The 19,623-nt window shown below is 46.3% G+C and overlaps 1 protein-coding gene across 2 annotated transcripts in view; it reads right to left on the reverse strand.

Annotated features, from left to right (window-relative positions):
- UQCC (ubiquinol-cytochrome c reductase complex chaperone) overlaps positions 756–19,623 on the reverse strand; it is a 113,811-nt gene continuing 94,943 nt past the window's right edge. The window contains 3 exon segments of one of the 2 annotated variants that reach the window (NM_001172364.2): positions 756–2,176; positions 4,936–5,049; positions 15,007–15,084. In NM_001172364.2, coding sequence (NP_001165835.1) covers positions 2,042–2,176; positions 4,936–5,049; positions 15,007–15,084 — 327 coding nt within the window. In that variant the 3' untranslated portion in view covers positions 756–2,041. 2 annotated transcript variants of the gene reach the window in all.

Genomic DNA, 19,623 nt, shown 5'->3' on the forward strand with positions numbered 1-19,623 from the left:
GCAACATCTGAGGAGCCTGGATTTCATCTTGAAGCGGGGAGGGGAGGGTGTGTAGTCAGTGAAAGATGCCCCCGGCCAGGAAGTGAAGGCTTTGGAACATCACAGACATTAACAGGTCAGTGTGGCTCCAGAGATTCCCATCATGGTTCAGCAGTAACTAACCCAACTAGTATCCATGAAGATGCGGGTTCGATCCCTAGCTTTGCTCAGTGGGTTAAGGATCCAGTGTTGCCATGAGCTGTGGTGTAGGTCACAGATGAGGCTCGGATCCCATGTTGCTATGGCTGCGGCTGCAGCTCTGATTTGACCCCTGGCCTGGGAAGCTCCATATGCCAGGGTGTGGCCCTAAAAAGACAAAAAAGAAATAAATGCTCCATATGACAGGCTGCAGTGTTTTTGATGACTACTCACCTTATGGAGACAGCACTTGGCTGTGCAGGTGGGGACCATCTGCTGCTGGAGGTACGCATTTAGGGCCCATACAGACATAGGCCAAAAGGGATGACGAGAAGGAGAGCTACGTTCTGGACCAGGGCTGGACTAAATGACCTTTAAAGTTTCTTCTGAATTTGAGATTCCACGATTCTAAAGTAAGCCCAGTAGCTAAACTGATGCTGCGGGCTGAGATCTGTGGTTGGGGAGCTGCCCTGGGTAGCAAATGGGTTAAGGCTCAAATAACTTTTATATATAAATTAATGTGTAGAGTTGGGAGCCAAAATCTGTTCCATTAATTTTTCCATCCATTCCAGGAGCAGTTAGGTACACACTGTAAAGTTTATTTTGGTGCACGGTATACTTCACTCCATTAAAAATAAATTAATCAGCAAATTCCTGCCTGGCTCAGCTCTGGTTTATGTAAATAGTGCCCAGCTGTAATGAGTTACAAGGTGTTATTATCTCACATACACAGAGGAGGCTTCACTCTAGAGCTCCGCGTGCAACAAAAGCATCTTAAATAAACTCAGAGAAGGCGGTTTGGTTTTGTAATGTTTTCACAGAAGTGGGATATACCTCACCCATATAGAGTTTCTTTATATGACTCATTTTATTGCAAGTTAAATGAAGGAAGTTTGATGTGGGGGGAGGAAGGGCAAAATGGTCCTCTGCCCCCTTCTTCAATTTAAAGAAAATCCCCCAAGAGATGACCTGTACTCACAGGGAGGAGGGGACTGGTCCCCAAGAGCTCAGACCAGGATGGCTCTTGCAGCACCTGCTCCAGGAGCTGGGAAGGGGGTAGAAGGCTGGGCATGGGGCTGGGTCCTGGGATCATACCACTAAGTCAGGAAGAATGTTCTCCTCTTCTCCCCACTATAGTATATAAGGGGGAGCCAAGAGAGGAAAGATGGCATGGGCCTCACCCCGTTCAACAGCAGGCTGTGCCTTGGCCAGAACGGCGACATCTCCATGAAATGGAGGCAAATTAGCAGCAGAGACCCACCTGGCCCTCACCCTCTCCCTGTCTCTAAGTGAGCTAGGCGGTGCGCCTCAGCTCAAGGCATCCACCATCGCAGGGAGGTTTCTAAAAGACCAGGGAATAAAGAGCTATAGCAGAGATAAGTCTCTGTTTCTTTTAATGGCCAACTCAACCCAATGGTTCAAAGCCAGAGGACAGAGAGGGTTACCCGTCTTGATTCAGCAGTGTTACGAACTGCTCTCAGGCCACAGTGGGCCCTTGGGGGTGGGGTGGGGGTCCCCCCTTTCCAACCTACCCTCATTCCCTTCTGTGGCTTTTGGGGAAAACAGTCAATCACATAGTCCTGGAGGGGACTTGGGGAGTATGTGCTGGGAAGCTCTTGCTCAGGGCTTCTGCTGAGGGAGAGGACACTCCAGTACAGCTCAGGGTTCTCCCAGCACTGTATCCTGCTAGATCAGACTCCCTGGCATACTAAGAGGAAAATCAACACAAATGGGGCCAGGTATTTGACAGATGCTGTTCAAAGGTCAGTTCAGGCCACTTTCTGCAGGATCCTGCGCCAAACAGGCACCTCTCTTCTGGCAGTTCCTCAAAGCTAGCTGGCCAGCTTTTCAGCAGGACCCCGCATCAAAGACCCTCGTCGTTATAAGTTGGGGAATGGGGCTTCAGGACGCTCTGAGGATTTTTCTCCACTAGAGGGCGCCAGCTCACCTCCCCTGTCAGAAGCAGATCCTCACCATTCATAGAGTCCAGGTACTGTATCTGCAACCAGGAGAACAGGAGAGGAGGGACAAGGGCAGGGCAGACATGAGGTGGGATAAGGAACCAGTCTCCCAGAGGAGCCTCTCATGGGTTGGGGGCATGAGGGGTTTCTGACCATCCCAACTCCCAGACCCGGGAGGGTCTATGATTTCTCAGATTATTTCACTTAAGGGAGTTTGAAGAAACAAGTCACTGGGAAAGCTTCCCCAGACTTTTTTTTTTCCCCAAGAATTTCCCATTGTGCCTAGGAATGGACAAACACACAAGCCTGACTTTCTGGACTGTTAAGAACTTTCTAGGGAGGGGATATATGTCCTTGGGGTAGGGGTGTGTGTGTGTGTCTGTCTGTCTGTCTGTCCGTCCATTCCGGGTAGTGATGTTACCCAAGATAAGCCAATCCCCTTCTCTGAGGTTTAGTTCCCTTGTCTGAGAAAGGGGACAGTAACAGTAACTGCACCCCATAGGACTTAAGTACACTGTTGGCCACTGGAACTTTAAAAAAAATATACATGTCTCTACTGTCCTCTAGTGGGCCCTGACCCCATGGTTAGTGGGCCCCAGCTGCACCCCTCTGGGATGGCCGGGAGAGTTTATACCCCTGAACAAGGTGGAGGGGACACCTGTGATCCAATGAGTGGCCAGGTCTTAGGTGATAAAAGCCATCTCTGGGAGAATTCCCAGGCTCCTGCTAAGAAGGAGGGCAACAGATTGAGAAGTGCTTTCAAGAACAGGCAAAATCTAGGCTGAGATCTAGGGATCAGAGCAGCAGTCAGCACTGGATTCAGAAAGATGGGGCACCATTTGGGGGTGAGAAGGCAACTGCAGGGGAAAGGGGAGGTAGCAGGAATCCTCTGATTGACTCCCTCTGCCAAGAATTCCTTCACTTCCACTGCTCCATTTTCAGGCTGCTGACCCTCAAACTCATCCCCAGTCTCTGGCATCCACCTCAGCTCTGGATCACCACAGGCCCAGCTGTCTTCCAGTGCAAGGAGATCAACTGACTCTTTTTCTTCGCTAAAATCCACTCCCCTTTCCAATTACGCCATTTCTGCTCTTAATGCCACCACTCTGCCCATCCCCTGGGTTGGTATCTCAATATAATCAGATTGCTCAAGACACCTATCAGACCAACTAGCATCATGGCACGGGATTCACTTGCTCAGAGTTAGCCCCTCCTTTCTTTAGTCCCCACAGCACTGTTCCTGTCTGGATAGAATCACAGACCGACTTATTCCAGGGTTAGCCTTGTGCCTCACTGGCCTCCTTGCCAAATCATGAGCTGGATCCTTGAGGCCAGGACTGGGTCTTACTAATTTCTGCTATTTCAACAGAGTGGCTGGCATAGGAGGTACTCAAAAGGTTTGCTGACAGAACTGGGTCCCCTTCAAAACTTGCAGCTTCCCTAAAAGTCCCATCACTGTTGTCCTATCGCCTTCCTCTCACTGGGGCAATATGGGACTTCTTCAGGCCCTCAGAGAGGTCCCGGCTTGCCCTGGTCGTGGCCCCTGGCACAAGCCCACCACAGAAGATGGAAAAGTTGGGCTGGTCTCTCAGAAAACACAGCATTTGCTTTGCCAATTGCTACTCCTGTCTGAGGGCGAGTCCAGTCAACAGTGTGAGTCTCAGAATTCTCTGTGGGTGGGGTCCTCTGGCCACAGTGCCTTCTTCCCGGCTCTGGCAGATTTGAAAAATGGTCAAACAGAAGTCCTGGCTTCTGGGGTTCTCTGCCCTCTGGGTCTGAAGAGCCCTAGTATGTGGTTTTTCCAGTAATCAACAAGCTGGTGCTGCGGGCCCTGTGTTCTCCCGGGAGCCAGAGCCTGGCCTTCCGTTTCCAGGCTGTTGGAGGCTTGAAGGCCGTGGGCACAGGTGAGTAAGAATAACTGTGAGGTGAGGCCCCTTCTGCTCCAGGGGCCAAGCCCATGAAGCAAAGGTGTGACTCATGGGACAGCCTGAACTGATGAGCTGTCTGGGGCAGCTGAGGCCTCTAGTGGCCACATGAATCACCTGGCTTAGGGTTCTAGGCCAGCTGTGCAAAATGGCTCATGAGAGACCCTGGAAAAGCCTGTATGTGCCTCTTCCCTGCCATTTAGCTCACTCATCTCTAAAGTATGGAGTTCCCATCAATATATCATCAAGGGGCAGAGAACAGGAGTGAGTTCTCCACGGGCTTGAAGAAAACTATGCAGTTAAGCAGTCCTCACCCAGACTTCCTCTCAGAAACTTTGGTGTCAGGGAGCCCTGGGCAGCCAGAAGGGTGAAGAATGAAGTGAGGGACCCTGCCTGACTACAAAGAGCACCCACTGGGAAGAGACTTATGGGATGTTGTGGAATGATGCCTGGAGCCCAATCCTGTTAGAAGCCAGGAGCCAGGAACAAACTCCTGGGGCTCAAAGTGGGTACACAAAGGGGGCTACAGTGGCTGCTCTGTACCCCATGCAGACTATGTGCCTAGGACCTAGGATAGCACTGGGCACACAGCAGGCAGTGAAGGGACGACTACAGGTTTATGGAAGCAGGAGACAGCTCAGTGCCCTTTATTCTTCTCTTCCTGCTCCCCGACCCCTGGCCTGGCTCATGGCTGGAGCCACAGAGGTTGAGCTTCATCAGTGCCCACTGCTGATGTAATTTGGTCAGAACTCCCTCAGGCTGGGGCTCTGGGAACTCAACCTTTCATGATCCTTTGAAAGGCCAGTATTCTCAGACCTCAGGAAGGCCCTGATGTCCAGGAAACTCTGGAGGGGAGTGGAGGGACTGCTCACCTGCTTCCTCACATACTCCACCAACAATTCAAGCTGTCGAGGGTCTTCACATTTCTGGTTGAAGAAGGTTCTCCAGAGGGCAGCAGCCAGCCCACGATCATCTGAAAGGATCCCCTGGAACAGAGAGCACAACAACTGGTTTTCTGGGGAGTGTGGCAGCACCATGACACAGACGCTGGGGATAATGTGAACATGCTAGCAACCACAGAATCAGTTCAGAGGGACCTTACAGACACCATGAGAGGGAAGTGGGGCAGCCACTCCATAGAGCTGGAAGGGATCTTCAGAGAGCATCTGTTCCAACCTGTTCATTTTTTTTTTTTAACAGTACTCAAATTTTATTTTTACTTTGCTTTTGCTTTTTTAATAATTTTAATTTTTTTCATTATAGCTGGTTTACAGTGTTCTGTCAATTTTCTACTGCACAGCAAGGTGACCCAATCACACATACATGTATACATTCTTTTTTCTCACATTATCACGCTCCGTCACAAGCGACTAGACATAGTTCCCAGTGCTATACAGCAGGATCCCACTGCTTATACATTTCAAAGGCAATAGTTTCCATCTATTAACCCCAAATTCCTAGTCCATTCCACTCCCTCCCCCTCCCCCTTGGCAACCACAAGTCTGTTCTCCATGTCCATGATTTTCTTTTCTGTGGAAAGGTGCACTTGTGCCATATATTAGATTCCAGATATAAGTGATGTCATATGGTATTTGTCTTTCTCTTTTTTTTCTTTTCTTTTCTTTTTTTTTTTGTTTTTGGTCTTTTTGCCATTTCTTGGGCTGTTCTCGCGGCATATGGAGGTTCCCAGGATAGGCCACCGGCCTACACCAGAGCCACAGCAACGCAGGATCCGAGCAACCTACACCACAGCTCATGGCAACGCCAGAAACTTAACCCACTGAGCAAGGGCAGGGATCGAACCCGCAACCTCATGGTTCCTAGTCGGATTCATTAACCACTGTGCCACGACGGGAACAACTGTCTTTCTCTTTCTGACTTCACTTAGTATGAGAGTCTCTAGTTCCACCCATGTTGCTGCAAATGGCATTAGTATTCCACTGTGTATATATACCACATCTTCGTAATCCAATCATCTGTCAATGGACATTTAGATTGTCTCCACGTCTTGGCTATTGTGAATAGTGCTGGAATGAACATGAGGGTGCATATGTCTTTTTTAAGGAAAGTTTTGTCTGGATATATGCCCAAGAGTGGGATTGCTGGGTCATATGGTAGTTCTATGTATAGTTTTCTAAGGTACCTTCATACTGTTTTCATAGTGGTTGTATATTTTTACTTTGTATTATGGCATATTAGAAATTTATACAAAAGCCTAGAGATAAGCAAAGTGACACTTTTTTGCTTTAGGCTTTTTTTTTTTGGTCTTTTTAGGGCCTCACCCGTGGCATCCAACCCATTCATTTTATACAGAGGAAGAATGTGGGACCCAGAGGGGCCAAGTGACTGGATAATAAGGTTGATGCCGAGCTGCAGCGGATGTCTGATGGACCCTCCTGAGCCATGCCTCCCCCTACTGCACTGTCCAGGCTCAGGCAACACTTGAGAGGCCAAGAAAAGAAATGGTAACAGCAGTGCTTACATTGCTGTCCACAAGAAATGGGCTTAGAGTATTTTTAGTGTGTATATGTAAGTATGTATACATATTTTTTTTTCTTTTTGGCCACACCCATGGATGGCATAAGGAAATTCCTGGCCCAGGGATCAAACCCATGCCAATGCAACAACCCGAGCAACAGCAGTGACAACATTGGACCCTTAACCTGCTGCACCACAACAAAACTCTGTGTATACTTTTTTCTCAGGAACAGAATTGAGTGTGGATTGTGCCTTCTCTCCTGGTTGGAGGACACACATCTGCAAGGCAGCAAGCTCTTTAGGGAAGCGAGCCCGGTACCTTGGCCTCACTGTTGCCCAGCACTGAGCTGGCTATGGCTGGCTCAACCTCTCCCTAAGTGAGAAATGGGCTGTTCGGCAGCACTGCCATGGGCAGAGGGAGTACTCAGAGCCTGCGTGGGTGCTGAACACTGTCTGGCTGGGCACAGAGGAGTGAGAGCTCTGTTGGGAGGCCCAAATATCACAGAGACCTGAGTCATGGACTAGGGCCACATTCTAGCCTGGAGCTCTAGGGAGGGAGAAGGTAGGGTTCTTGCTTCCTGGGCAAGGGTAACTAAAGGGAAAGGCCTTGAGAAGAGCTCTGTCCAGGTGCCAAGGTGGTGTGTGGAACCAAAGTGCTGACTGGGGCTTGGAAGTCAGAAGGCTGGATCAGGTCGTAGCCCTGCCACTACCAAGCTCAGAGATGGGGAGCAATTTACCACACCGCGTCTCAACCCTCTCATCTATGAAACAGTTTAAAATGCCTGCCCTAGGGAGTTCCCAGCGTGGCTCAGCAGTAATGAACCCGACTAGGATCCATGAGGATGTGAGTTCGATCCCTGGCCTGGCTCAGTGGCTTGGGGATCTGGCATTGCCATGAGCTGTGGTGTGGGTCACAGATGCTGCTTGGATCCTGCAGTGCTGTGGCTGTGGCAGAAGCCAGTAGCTCTGATTCAATCCCTAGCCTGGGAACTTCCACCTGCTATGGATGTGGCCCTAAAAAGCAAAGCAAAAAAAAAAAAAAAAAAGCCTGCCCTATTTACATCATCTTAGCATTATAAGAGGTAACATAAAGGTATTTTGTTAAGTGTAACATGTCAGGTACAAAGGTTAAGAGCTTGTTTTGGCATGCAACTGTGAATATAGTTGAAACAACACTGGGATCTAGGGAACAGACCACCTGAGTTCAAATGGCAGCTCTGTCATTTAATAGCTGTGTGGCCTTTGGAGAACTACTAGCCCTTCCTGAGCCTCAGTTTCTCATAACCTAAACAACATAAGAATACCTATTTCACAGAGCTGTGAGAATGAAGAGATGATGGCCATTACAGGCTAAGTGGTAAATCATTACACAAAGGCCCAGGATCACTTTATTCGATGTCATGTTGTGGGCTGGCCTCCAGGGCACTGCGGTACTTGAGGTCTGGCTTGAGGTCTGTTGCCAGGAAGGGCCATGTCCAGTATGGGGTACTGACAGTTTGCTGGAAAAACATTACCCCTGTCCCAAATGTCCCTCCTAAATGCCCCTCCAATTCCACAGCTTAAGAGACTATCCTGGCACAATGGCTGAGTCAGGAAAACCAGCTTCCTCTGGCAGATGGGGCAGGAGCCAAGGACAAGCTCAGGCACATCACCGTTCTCCAAGCTATTTGCTAACACAACAGCCTGCCTGTGTCTGAAGTGCCCTGGGCACATGCCGGAGTGCTGCTGGCAGCGACTCATATGTGCTACACGAGAAGGAATAGGAGTGGGAGGGAGGGTTATGAGGACTTAGAAAATGAGCCCAGAGCACAGGAAAGCAAAAGCCTTGGGAGCCACAAATAGGCTTGGCGATGGGTGAGACGGCTGGGAAGGGGCAAGTCCGTAATCAGGCAGGAGGCAAAGGATGGCTCAGGACACAGATTAACAGTGATAACAACCTGACTGTTCCTGACTGTCAAGTTCCTTCACACATCTGGCTCCCATGACTACCTATGGCAGGAAGAACAGATATTATTACCCTCACTGGAAAGATAAGCACACTGAGGCTTAGCGCTTCTCTGGCTACCTGGGGGTAGGATTAGAACCAGAATGCATGGTGAGGTCGAAGGATGGTGCTTGACTAGCTCTGGTTAGGAGGCAGTACCTGGCACAGAATGGGAGTGCAATATGAAGGGCTGAATAAATCCACAAGCCAATTCAGCCTTCTCTCCACCATACTGCTAGTAAATCGGTGAAAACAAATGGGAGACTGGTCTGAGAGATGAAGCAGCAAAGAAAAAAGGGTACCTAGGAGCCAAAATTTAGTTTGTACAGCAATTTCCCCATAATCTACTAGGACGCCTACTTGTTTTCCCTCACGATACCAAAAAAAAAAAAAAAAAAAAAAAAGCATCCTTCAGGAAATTAAGACATGTCTAGAGTAACTGAGAGGAAGCCAAAGGGACTGTCCTGGCCCTACAGAACCCTGGCTATAATTAAGGGTTTAAAGTGGTAGAGTCTCAATGAGGTACCACTTCACATCAGTCAGAATGGCCATGATTAATAAATCTACAGATAACAAATGCTAGAGAAGGTATGGAGAAAAGGGAGCCCTCCTACACTGTTGGTGGGAATGTAAACCAGAACAACCACTATGGAAAACAGTATGGAAGTTCCTCAGAAAACTAAATACAGAACTACCATACGATCCAGCAACACCACTCCTGGGCATATATCCACACGAAACTATAATTGAAAAAGGGACATGCACCCGTATGTTCATGGCAGCACTATTCACAATAGCCAAGACACAGAAACAGCCTAAATGTCCACTGATAGATGAAAGAATGTGAAGGAATTCTCATCGTGGCTTAGTGGTTAATGAACTGACTAGTAACCATGAGGACATGGGTTCAATCCCGGGCCTTGCTCAGTGGGTTAAGGATCCGGTGTTGCTGTGAGCTGTGGTTTAGGTCGCAGACACTGCTCGGATCCCATGATGCTACAATTCCGATTTAGCCCTTAGACTGGGAGCCTCCATATGCTGTGGGTGCGGTCCTAAAAGAGACAGACAGACAGACACACACACACACACACACACACACACACACACACACACACAGACGATGTGATACATATATACATTGGAATACTACTCAGCCATAAAAAGGATGAAACAATGCCATTTGCAGCAACATGGACACAACTAGAGATTTTCATACTAAGTGAAGTAAGTCAGAAAGAGAAAGACAAATACCATACCATATCATTTATGTGTGGAATCTAAAATATTGCATAAATGAACCTATCTAAAAAATAGAAACAGACTCACAGACATAGACAACAGACTTGTGGTTACCAATAGGGAAAGGGGAGAGAGTGGGATGGAATGGGAGTTTGGGGTTAGTAGATCCAAACTATTACTTTTATTTATTTTTTTATTTTTTTGTCTTTTTGCTATTTCTTGGGCTGCTCCCACGGCATATGGAGGTTCCCAGGCTAGGGGTCAAATCGGAGCTGTAGCCGCCGGCCTACGTCAGAGCCACAGCAACGCAGAATCCGAGTCGCGTCTGCAACCTACACCACAGCTCACGGCAACGCTGGATCATTAACCCACTGAGCAAGGGCAGGGACCGAACCCGCAACCTCATCGTTCCTAGTCGGATTCGTTGACCACTGCGCCACGACGGGAACTCCACAAACTATTACTTTCAGAATGGATGGGCAATGAGGTCCTACTGTATTGCACAAGGAACTATATTCAGTCTCTTGAGATGGACCATGATGGAAGATAACATAAGAGAGGGAATGTATATGTGTGCATGTGTATGTGTATGTGAATGTATATGATACAGTCACTCCGCTATACAGCAGGAAAAGGCACAACACTGTAAATCAACTATACTTCAATAAAACTTTAAAAAATGAAAAAAAAAAAAATAAAGTGGTAGAGTCTCACTCAGTGAAGGCTGATTTGACACCACAATGCGCTTAGCATGATGCTAAGTACACAGAATGACAGTGATATGGTCACAGCTCACAGGCAGCTTGCAATCTAGTTGAACGGACAAAGCTAGTATACATCAAAGAACAGCACAGAATTAAATCCTGAAGAAAGAAGTTCCTGTCGTGGCGCAGCGGGAACAAATCTGACTAGTAACCATGAGGTTGTAGGTTCCATTCTTGGCCTCACTCAGTGGGTTAAAGATCTGGCACTGCCTTGAGCTGTGGTGTAGGTCTCAGGTGCGGCTCAGATCCTGATGTGATGTAGGCAGGCAGATGGAGCTCCAATTCAACCCCTAGCCTGGGAACTTTCATATGCCGCAGGTGCGGCCCTAAAAGAGAAAAAAAAAAAGTTTGGAGTTACAATTGTGGCTCAGCAGAAACAAATCTGACTAGCATCCATAAAGACACAGGTTCGATCCCTGGACTCACTCAGTGGATTAAGGATCTGGCGTTGCCATGAGCTGTGGTATATAGGTTGCTCAGATCCTGAGTTACTATGGCTGTGGTGAAGGCTGGCAGCTACAGCTCCGATTTGACCCCTAGCCTGGGAACCTCCATATGCCATGGGTGCAGCCCTAAAAAGACCAAAAAAAAAAAAAAAAAAAAAAGGAGTTCCCATCATGGCTTAGCAGAAACAAACCTGACTAGTATCCATGAAGACTCAGGTTGATCCCTGGTCTTGCTCAGTGGGTTAAGGATCCAAGCATTGCCGTGGTGTAGGTTGCAGACGTGGCTTGGATCTGGCGTTGCTGTGGCTGTGGCTGGCAGCTACAGCTCAATTTGACCCCTAGCCTGGGAACCACCATTTGCCGTGGGTGCAGCCCTAAAATGACTAAATAAATAAATAAATAAATCCTGGAGAATGAGCAAATGCCAATCTGTACAGGGTGACTCTGAGGAATAGTCAACACATGGTTGGCTCCTCACTCCTCAGACTTAGCTTCTGTGACAACTCTTCAGAGACCTTACCAGTCCACACTAAGCACATCCCCGTTACTCTCTATCACTGCGCTCTACACATAATTAGGTATTTATTTGCTTATTGACTTGTTTACTGCTGCCTCCCAATTAAAAGATAAATTCTGCTGAGAATAGAATCAGATTATGTCTTTTTTTTTTTTTTTTTTTGCTTTTTAGGGCCACACCTGCGGCATACGGAGGTTCCCAGGTGAGGCGTCCAAATGGAGCTGTAGCTGCTGGCCTACGCCACAGCCACAGCAATGTGGGATCCGGGCCTATACCATGGCTCATGGCAACGTTGGATCCTTAACCGACTGAGCAAGGCCAGGGATTGAACCCGCAACCTCATGGTTCCTAGTTGGATTCATTTCCTCTGTGCCACAACGGGAACTCCCAGACTATGTTTGTCTTATTCATCAATATATTCCCAGTGCATCGCATGTGGCAGGCACTTAATAAATACCTATTAAATGGATGGATAGATGCTAAGATTCAGAGTGAAAAACACAGACCTAGAGAGGTCAGGGAAAGCTTTGTGGAGAAGGGAGCCTTAAGAATGGAGACTATTTGGAAAGCTACAGGACATTTATCAAGAGAGAATATCAGTTCACTAAACATATACAAAGAGAGTGCTTACAAAGTGCCAGGCCCTGAAAGCTCAGATCCAAGGCTGACTCAGCTACTGGGCCCCACCTCCTTCTCCAGGACAGCCCCAATCAGACAGGGCATATCTGTGGGGCGGTGAGGTAGAGAGTCTCACGCAGAAAGAAGGCTACACAACGGAGGGCAATGGGAGATAAAGGTGGATAGGATATGTCACAAATGGGGACAGTTTACAGAAGGCCTGGGAGTAACACGGAGGAATTTGAACCTAATGTAGCAGAAAACAGCAAAGTCCCAAAAGTGCACAATCCAAGCAAGATTCTAGGAAAAGGGTGCCACAGAATAGCACTGTCCAATCGAACTTTCTGTGACGGTGGAAATGTTCTAGAGCTGCACTGTCCAATACAGCAGCCCCAGCCACACACAATTATATGAGCACCAGTGTGACTGAAGAACTGAATTTTCAATTTTCATGAACTTAAATCAAAATAATCATGTGTGGCTAGTATTGGCCAGCACAGCTCTAGAACCTTGTGACTCCCTTCTGGTGTGGTCGCTGCACCCCATTACTTGCAGCTTGTTGGCAATGCAGAATCACAAGCCTCACCCTGGAGTTGCTGGGTCTGAATGTGATTTTTACCTAAGTCTCCAGATGATCTGCATGCACATTTTAAAACAGAGAAACTGTTCTAGAACTAAACATTAAAATTACTTGGGGAATTTTTACAACTACAGATGCCCACTTATATTAATTATATCAGAACCTTTGGAGGGAGGGCCCCAAATAGTGGTATTTCTAAAGCATCCCAGGTAATGAGTACATTTCCTAAACTTTCCCACTCTGAAAATTCACCTGGGTGCTTGTTGAAATACAGGCCCTACCCCTACTGAACTGGGATCTTTAGTGCAGTGCTTGATAACTAGATTTAAAAAGCACCCCAGATGGCTCCTGTGCTCCGGTACGTTTGAAAAATGGCTCTGCCAAGATGGACTGGGATGGGAGGACAGAAGAGTTCAGAACACCTTTATTAATACTGGTGAAAGGAATCAACTGAGCCATCTGCCATAATGTCTGCAGGCAAACACTAACAGAGAGAAAATGATATTTCTTCAATTCTAAGCCTTATTCTTTTTTATACTGTAAGGTGTCTGAAATCAGGATGTATCCAAGTTAACAGTTGATAAATAGATTTAAGCAGTGTTTCTCAATTCCCATCCCACTCCCACAAAGCTCATGTTAAATTAATGTGTGTGGTATGCAACCTTAATTGCTCTCTTACAATTGAGGATTAAAGCTGAGGAAACTTCAATCTTAACTAGTCCTATGACCCTCAGCAAATATTTAACTTAGCTCATATCCTGGTTTTAACTATTATCTTCAGGCTGATAACATTTCCTCTAGCCTGAACTCTAGTTTCTTTCTTTCTTTTTCTTTTTTTTTTTTTTGCTTTTTAGGGCCACACCTGTGTCATATGGAGATTCCCAGGCTAGGGGTTCAATCAGAGCTACGGGGGCTGGCCTATGCCACAGCAATGCAGGATCCAAGCCTCGTCTGTGATCTACACCACAGCTCATGGCAACACCGGATCTTTAAGCCAATGAGCAAGGCCAAGGATCAAACCCGCAACCTCATGGTTCCTAGTTGGATTCACTTCTGCTGCGCCACAACGGGAATTCTTCTAGTTTCTTATTTTCATCCTTTACTCATTTCTTCCCTTCCTCACTCTTCACCTACCATGTGCCAAGCACCATGCTAGGCAAGAGAAATACAAACACAGTGCTCCAAGTGCTGTGGAGTCAGGAAGGCCAGGAGGAGTTGAGCCCATTTCCCAAAAGGGATGCCACTCAAATGCATATTTGTAATTAAAAATGGTAAAACTTATGCTATTTAAATTTTACAGTTAAAAATGTAAAACTTATTTAAATTTTACAATTAAAAAAAGAGATCGATCTAAATGTTCTGATACAAGATACCCAAGAGGGAGTTCCCGTCGTGGCGCAGTGGTTAACGAATCCGACTAGGAACCATGAGGTTTCGGGTTCGGTCCCTGCCCTTGCTCAGTGGGTTAATGATCCGGCGTTGCCGTGAGCTGTGGTGTAGGTTGCAGACGCGGCTCGGATCCCGCGTTGCTGGGGCTCTGGCGTAGGCCGGTGGCTGCAGCTCCGATTGGACCCCTAGCCTGGGTACCTCCATATGCCGTGGGAGCGGCCCAAGAAATAGCAACAACAACAAAAAGACAAAAAGACAAAAAAAAAAAAAAAAAAAAAAAGATACCCAAGATATACTTCTCTGTGAAAAAAGCAAGTTGCAGAATAGTAAATGTAGTGTAACTCTCATTTGTATAAAGGAAATAAATATACAGGTGCTTGTATGTGCACAGGTAACATCTGTAAGGACACCCAGCACACTGTTAACAAAGTTCTCCTCTCGGGCAGGGAATTGGGCAGGAGGGGGAAAAGGCTTTCTATTTTCTCCTTCAACCATTTACACACAGTTTCATGAGTTTTTAAGATAAGTATGTATTGTTTTTTAATCATTAAAGCCCCCAAAGGTGTGTGAATTGTCTGGCAGACCATGCTGCTGAGGTGAGCATGTCTTCCTCTCTCTGGAGGCATGAGAGGCTGAGACAGTGACTGATTTGCCTTCGTCCCTCCATTCAGCACCCACAAGCACTCAATACATGCTGATTAGCTGAATGATCTGACAGTAGTATATATAGTGCTTTCTTTTTCAAGTACTAGGCAAACTGCTGGGCACACTCATTCCAGTTGCTGAGTCAACGAAGATGAAGAAATAAATACTAAACCATAATGGCAAGCAGTGACAATGGTCCCCGACGCCGCTCTCAGAGATTCTCATCAAAAGCCTTTGTTGGGGGAGGCCACTGTTCTGCCTAAGGCTTAATGAATAATCTTACCTCATCATAGCCCAAGATTGCTGCATAGAAATTATTTGTCATAAGCATCATGTTCTTCTTCAGGATATAGGAATTAACCTACAGAAACAAAATGACAAAAGCAAAAGTATAAAAGAAAGGAAAAAAACCCAAAAGTACGACTATTGGCTCTTAGCTGTCAAAGACACTTAGCAGAACAGAGAGAGGGTCCCTAACAGATTAAACTGCCAGTCCATCCTAATTTCCCTGATCTGTCAGGATTCTCCCCAATTTGACAACTTCTTTTAAATTTTGGTCCCAAGTTATACAAAGCAGTAACTCAGTTTTATGAACTGAGCCCAAACTACACGTCAGGCTTTGTGCTAGATCTTATGACCACAAAGTAAGAGAAACGTTTCTTAACTGCAGGAGCGAACAGTTTAGTAAAAACAGACATGTAAAAAATAATCACGTTGCAATGTGTTGCCTCAAATTCTATCCCCAAAGTGGTGAGTGATAATGAATTTTAGTACAAATGCTCTGGGAGGGTGCTGGGAAGAGCTCTCTAGGAGGTAATGTTTAAGTGGACCTCTGAGGAAGAGGAGTCTGATGAGAGAGTCGGGGGAGGAAAGAGACATTCTGGACACAAGGAATCAGTTGCACAAAGGTGCATAGGCAGGAAAGAAAACAGGGAGAGCCAGGGAGGACGAATGGATGGGAACACTGGAAAGGTAGGTTAGAAGCAGGTTAGGAAATGTCTTAAGGGCTACTCAAAGGGGCTTGTTGGAGTGAAGGACAAAAGAAGGAAGTGGTCAGAGGTGGGAAGAGGAGGAAGAGAGGCAGGGCTGTGAAGAAATGGAGGAGAAAGGTGGACCCCTGAGGCTGTGGAGGAGGGGAGAATAAGATGGGCTAAAGTGTAAGGCTGTTAATTTAACAGACTGTTGTACAAATGCAGTGCCAGTGAGACTGTTGCGACTCGGTTAGAACTCCTCTCAGAGAAGAGCCAGGTGTGCCTTCAGAACTTAGAGTGCAGTTTATGGCACCTTCAACTGCATAAACTTTGACCTCTAAGAATATGCTTGAGGAAAAGGGTCCATGTTTCATTCCTCCCCGGGATCCTAGTAGAAAACCTTGTATAATGTGTAATACATAGAAAGGATTCATTGACCACTAAAACGGACAAGTTTTAGAAACCACCCAACGTCATTTGGAACTTCACACGGAAAATAAGATTTGTGCTTAATAACCATGAACACTGCCCACAATCATCTCCGTTTACTGAGTACCTGTTATGGGCCAGGTGCTTTATGGACATCATCTCCTCTGTCACCAGAACTTAAGTAGATATGCTACAGTCACGTTTTTATAGACACGGAAAAACTGAAACTCAGAGAGGTGAAGTGACTTGCTCTAGATCCCACAGCAAATTAGTGATAAAGCTGAGATTAGCATCCAGGTCAGTTTGAATCCAAAGTCCATGTTCCTGACATTCCATCAGGCTCTTGCCTCCAGGAAGATATTTCACTTTGGATCATAAATCAAATACTGAATGATTTCATCCTGGGCTTCATAACTGGTCTCTGAAGAAGGGCAGATAAGAATAGTGAAAGGATCTGGATTTGATCAGAAAAGAGGTTGAAGTCATAATTCTGCTGTATAGGATGCAATCTTGGGCAAGTTAAGTAATCTGAGTCTATATTCTTGTCTTTTTTTTTTTTTCCTTTTCTTTTTATGGCTGCACCTGTAGCATATAGCAGTTCCTGGGCTAGGGGTTGAACTGCAGCTACAGCTGCTGGCCTATGCCACAGCCACAACATGGGATCCGAGCCGAGTCTGCAACCTACACCACAACTCATGGCTACGCTGGACCCTTAACCCACTGAGCCAGGCCAGGGATCAAACCTGCATCCTCATGGATACTGGTTGGGTTCTTAACCCACTGAGCCACAAGGGAACTCCCTATGTTCTTATCTTGTAAATGCCCTACAAAGAGGGCTGACCTGAAGAGCAAATGAATTAGCATGCATTCTGCTTCTATTCTGTTTTATTCTATTCTATTCTCCTTCCCTCCTTCCTTTCTTCCTTCTTTCCTTCCTTCCTTCCTTCCTTCCACAATGTATGCCGAAAGCCTTGGCAAGCTGCAAAGTGCTCTGCAAATGCAAAAGGAATTATGAGTAATACCTTCTGGTTTGTTTATATAAAACTAAACCTAGCTCCAATACTTTATAGTCATGGACAATTTTCAAAAAGGAAGAGAGAATTGTGAGGCTCAAGACTGGAAAATGTGAGATTGGATGCAGTGGTTTTGCAATCCATGACCTTTCCCACCTCACCTTCACCCCAGGCCAAAATAGCCATCCGTCCTTTGTGTTCCCAGAGCTCTCTGCCCACCCTTCTCTTGGGGGCACAACTTAGTTTAGGGTTGCTTTTGTACCTGTCTCTCTCACTAGTCTGTGAGTTGCTCAAAAGTCACAAGGAATTCTGATTAACCTTAGCAACCCCAGCACCTAGGCCAGGGCTTGGCCAGAGCAGGGTTTCAGACTGGCATGCCGATGATCGAATCCTCACAAGGGCTTGAGTGCCACAACATGGCATCCTTCTGTTTGATGCTTTTTTTTTTTTTTTTGCCGCCAAGTACCTTCCATGTTTCTGAAATTTCAGAAATGCCAAACTTCTCACTGTACCATCTTCCAGAATGGGCTAATAAGGTAAAGGAAGAGTCAAGAAACAAATCAGAGTTAGAGTTAATTCCTCTGTAATGAGAGGATGGGATGACTACCCAGACTTGTTGATATCCGTTTGGGAGCTCTCCCTACACTCATACTAGCTATTCTCCTAACTGTGCAAGACGAACCACAGCCATAAAGAGATGACATTAGAGAGGTCAAGCCAAAGGCAGCATGACATCAAACCAGTAAGCTTCAGAGCTGGAAGAGCCCTCAGCCATCACCTAGCTCATCCCTTTGAAGGAAGGATGAACTGAGACTCAAACACATCAAGTGTCAGAGCCAGAGTTAGAACCTGTTTTGGGAGGAGTGCTTTCCCTACTTCACCATGTGCAGGACATTTCCAGAGGCCACCCCCACATGCATCTGCAAATTTCAGTTCTTGCTTTCCAACAAGGTTTATTTACACACAAACATACTTTCTCCTCTTGGGATGCACCTGCATTTGGCTGGCTAGTGCCCAGGAAGAATGGAGAGCAGAAGCAGAATTCCTTATTAGCAGGATCCTCTGCCTCCTGGTCCTGAATTCTAACTCCAGTGACCTGTAGGCTGCCTCCTCACCTCTAGCTGAGTGACGGCAAGCTGCCACAGCTAGGAATGGTTTTCAGATATCATCATCCAGGCTGGATTAGATCATGAAAAGGGCCCTTCCTGGAAGAGAGTGGAAGCTCTATCAGTACAGACACATGATCTGTAGGCAACAGGTGAGGGTAAGTGAGAGCAGCTTCCTGAACCACTGGACTCGCCCTGAAGGGCCCTCCTGGCCAGCCCAGCAGCTGAGGGGAGCTGGATAGGCCTTCTGGTGAACCTCTGTTGGGATTTTATTCCCTCACACTTCTGTTTGCTGGTGTGCAGCTTCTGTGTCTGCACTGCCAGACCACTCCATAGGGAGAACCCTGCCCGTGAGTACAAAGATGGACAAACCAGATGAGAAACCTTCTCTAGTTAGTGTTGGGTTTTTCTCTTATTAAACTCTTATCCTTTCCATAATGCTTTGCTTTTTATAAAAACCCATACATATAGCACCACCACAAGGAAAAGGTTCCTTTTATATCAGTTACTCATATTTTCCCATTTATTTAAGCTATTAAAATTCATGCAGATATTTTATAAGCCATCAGGATTTGGTGACTGGTATTACTGAATGTTTAATAATAAACTAAACAGAAGAAATCAGAGGGTTAAATGATGACTGCAATTCCTGTAATGACTTAATTAAATTTTTATTGAGTACATAAACTATGATGTCATTTCTAGCCAACCATGGGTCTGCTTTCCTAGCATGTCACAGGGTGGGAGCACTCAATAGGAGGCTAGGCTAAATGAGCAGCAAGTCTCAGCTGAAATGGGGAGGGGAGCAAGGCTCATGTAACACACTCAATAAATTATCCGTTCATTTTTAAACAAAGTCCATGAGTTATAATATATTTGCCATGCACTTTTTATGACATAATAAAAATGTTACCTTAAGGATTACTTAACACATACTACAAATGTTATAGCAGAGGCAGGCACAAGGGGCAAAGAAAACAAACATGAGCAGGCCAGGGACGGGTCCTGGAGTTTACGTCCCAGGGGGAACAGCAGAGTATATTAAAAAAGGGAATGCAAAGATGGGGGTGAGGGGGATGCAAGAGTTCAGGGTTACTAATCAGCAGATTAATGAATGAGACAACCAGAAGGAACCCCAGTAAAGCAGTAATGAATCTTGCAAGGCACATGTTTAATTAGTGTAGTATTCTCAAGGAAGAATATTTGCTTTAAAGATATGCCAGTTCATTTGAGGCCATTTCACTGCCCTCCTTCCCCTTTTCCCATTGCTACTCTTAAAGACGTTTATGTGACTGCTTAACAGAGCAACCCGAATATGTGGAAGGAGGGACTGATGGAGGATCAAGTTTAAACTCCTCCATGAGTTCTACAAGCTTCTTCG

This window comes from Sus scrofa, chromosome 17 (assembly GCF_000003025.6).
Source record: "Sus scrofa isolate TJ Tabasco breed Duroc chromosome 17, Sscrofa11.1, whole genome shotgun sequence".
Lineage (NCBI taxonomy): Eukaryota > Metazoa > Chordata > Mammalia > Artiodactyla > Suidae > Sus > Sus scrofa.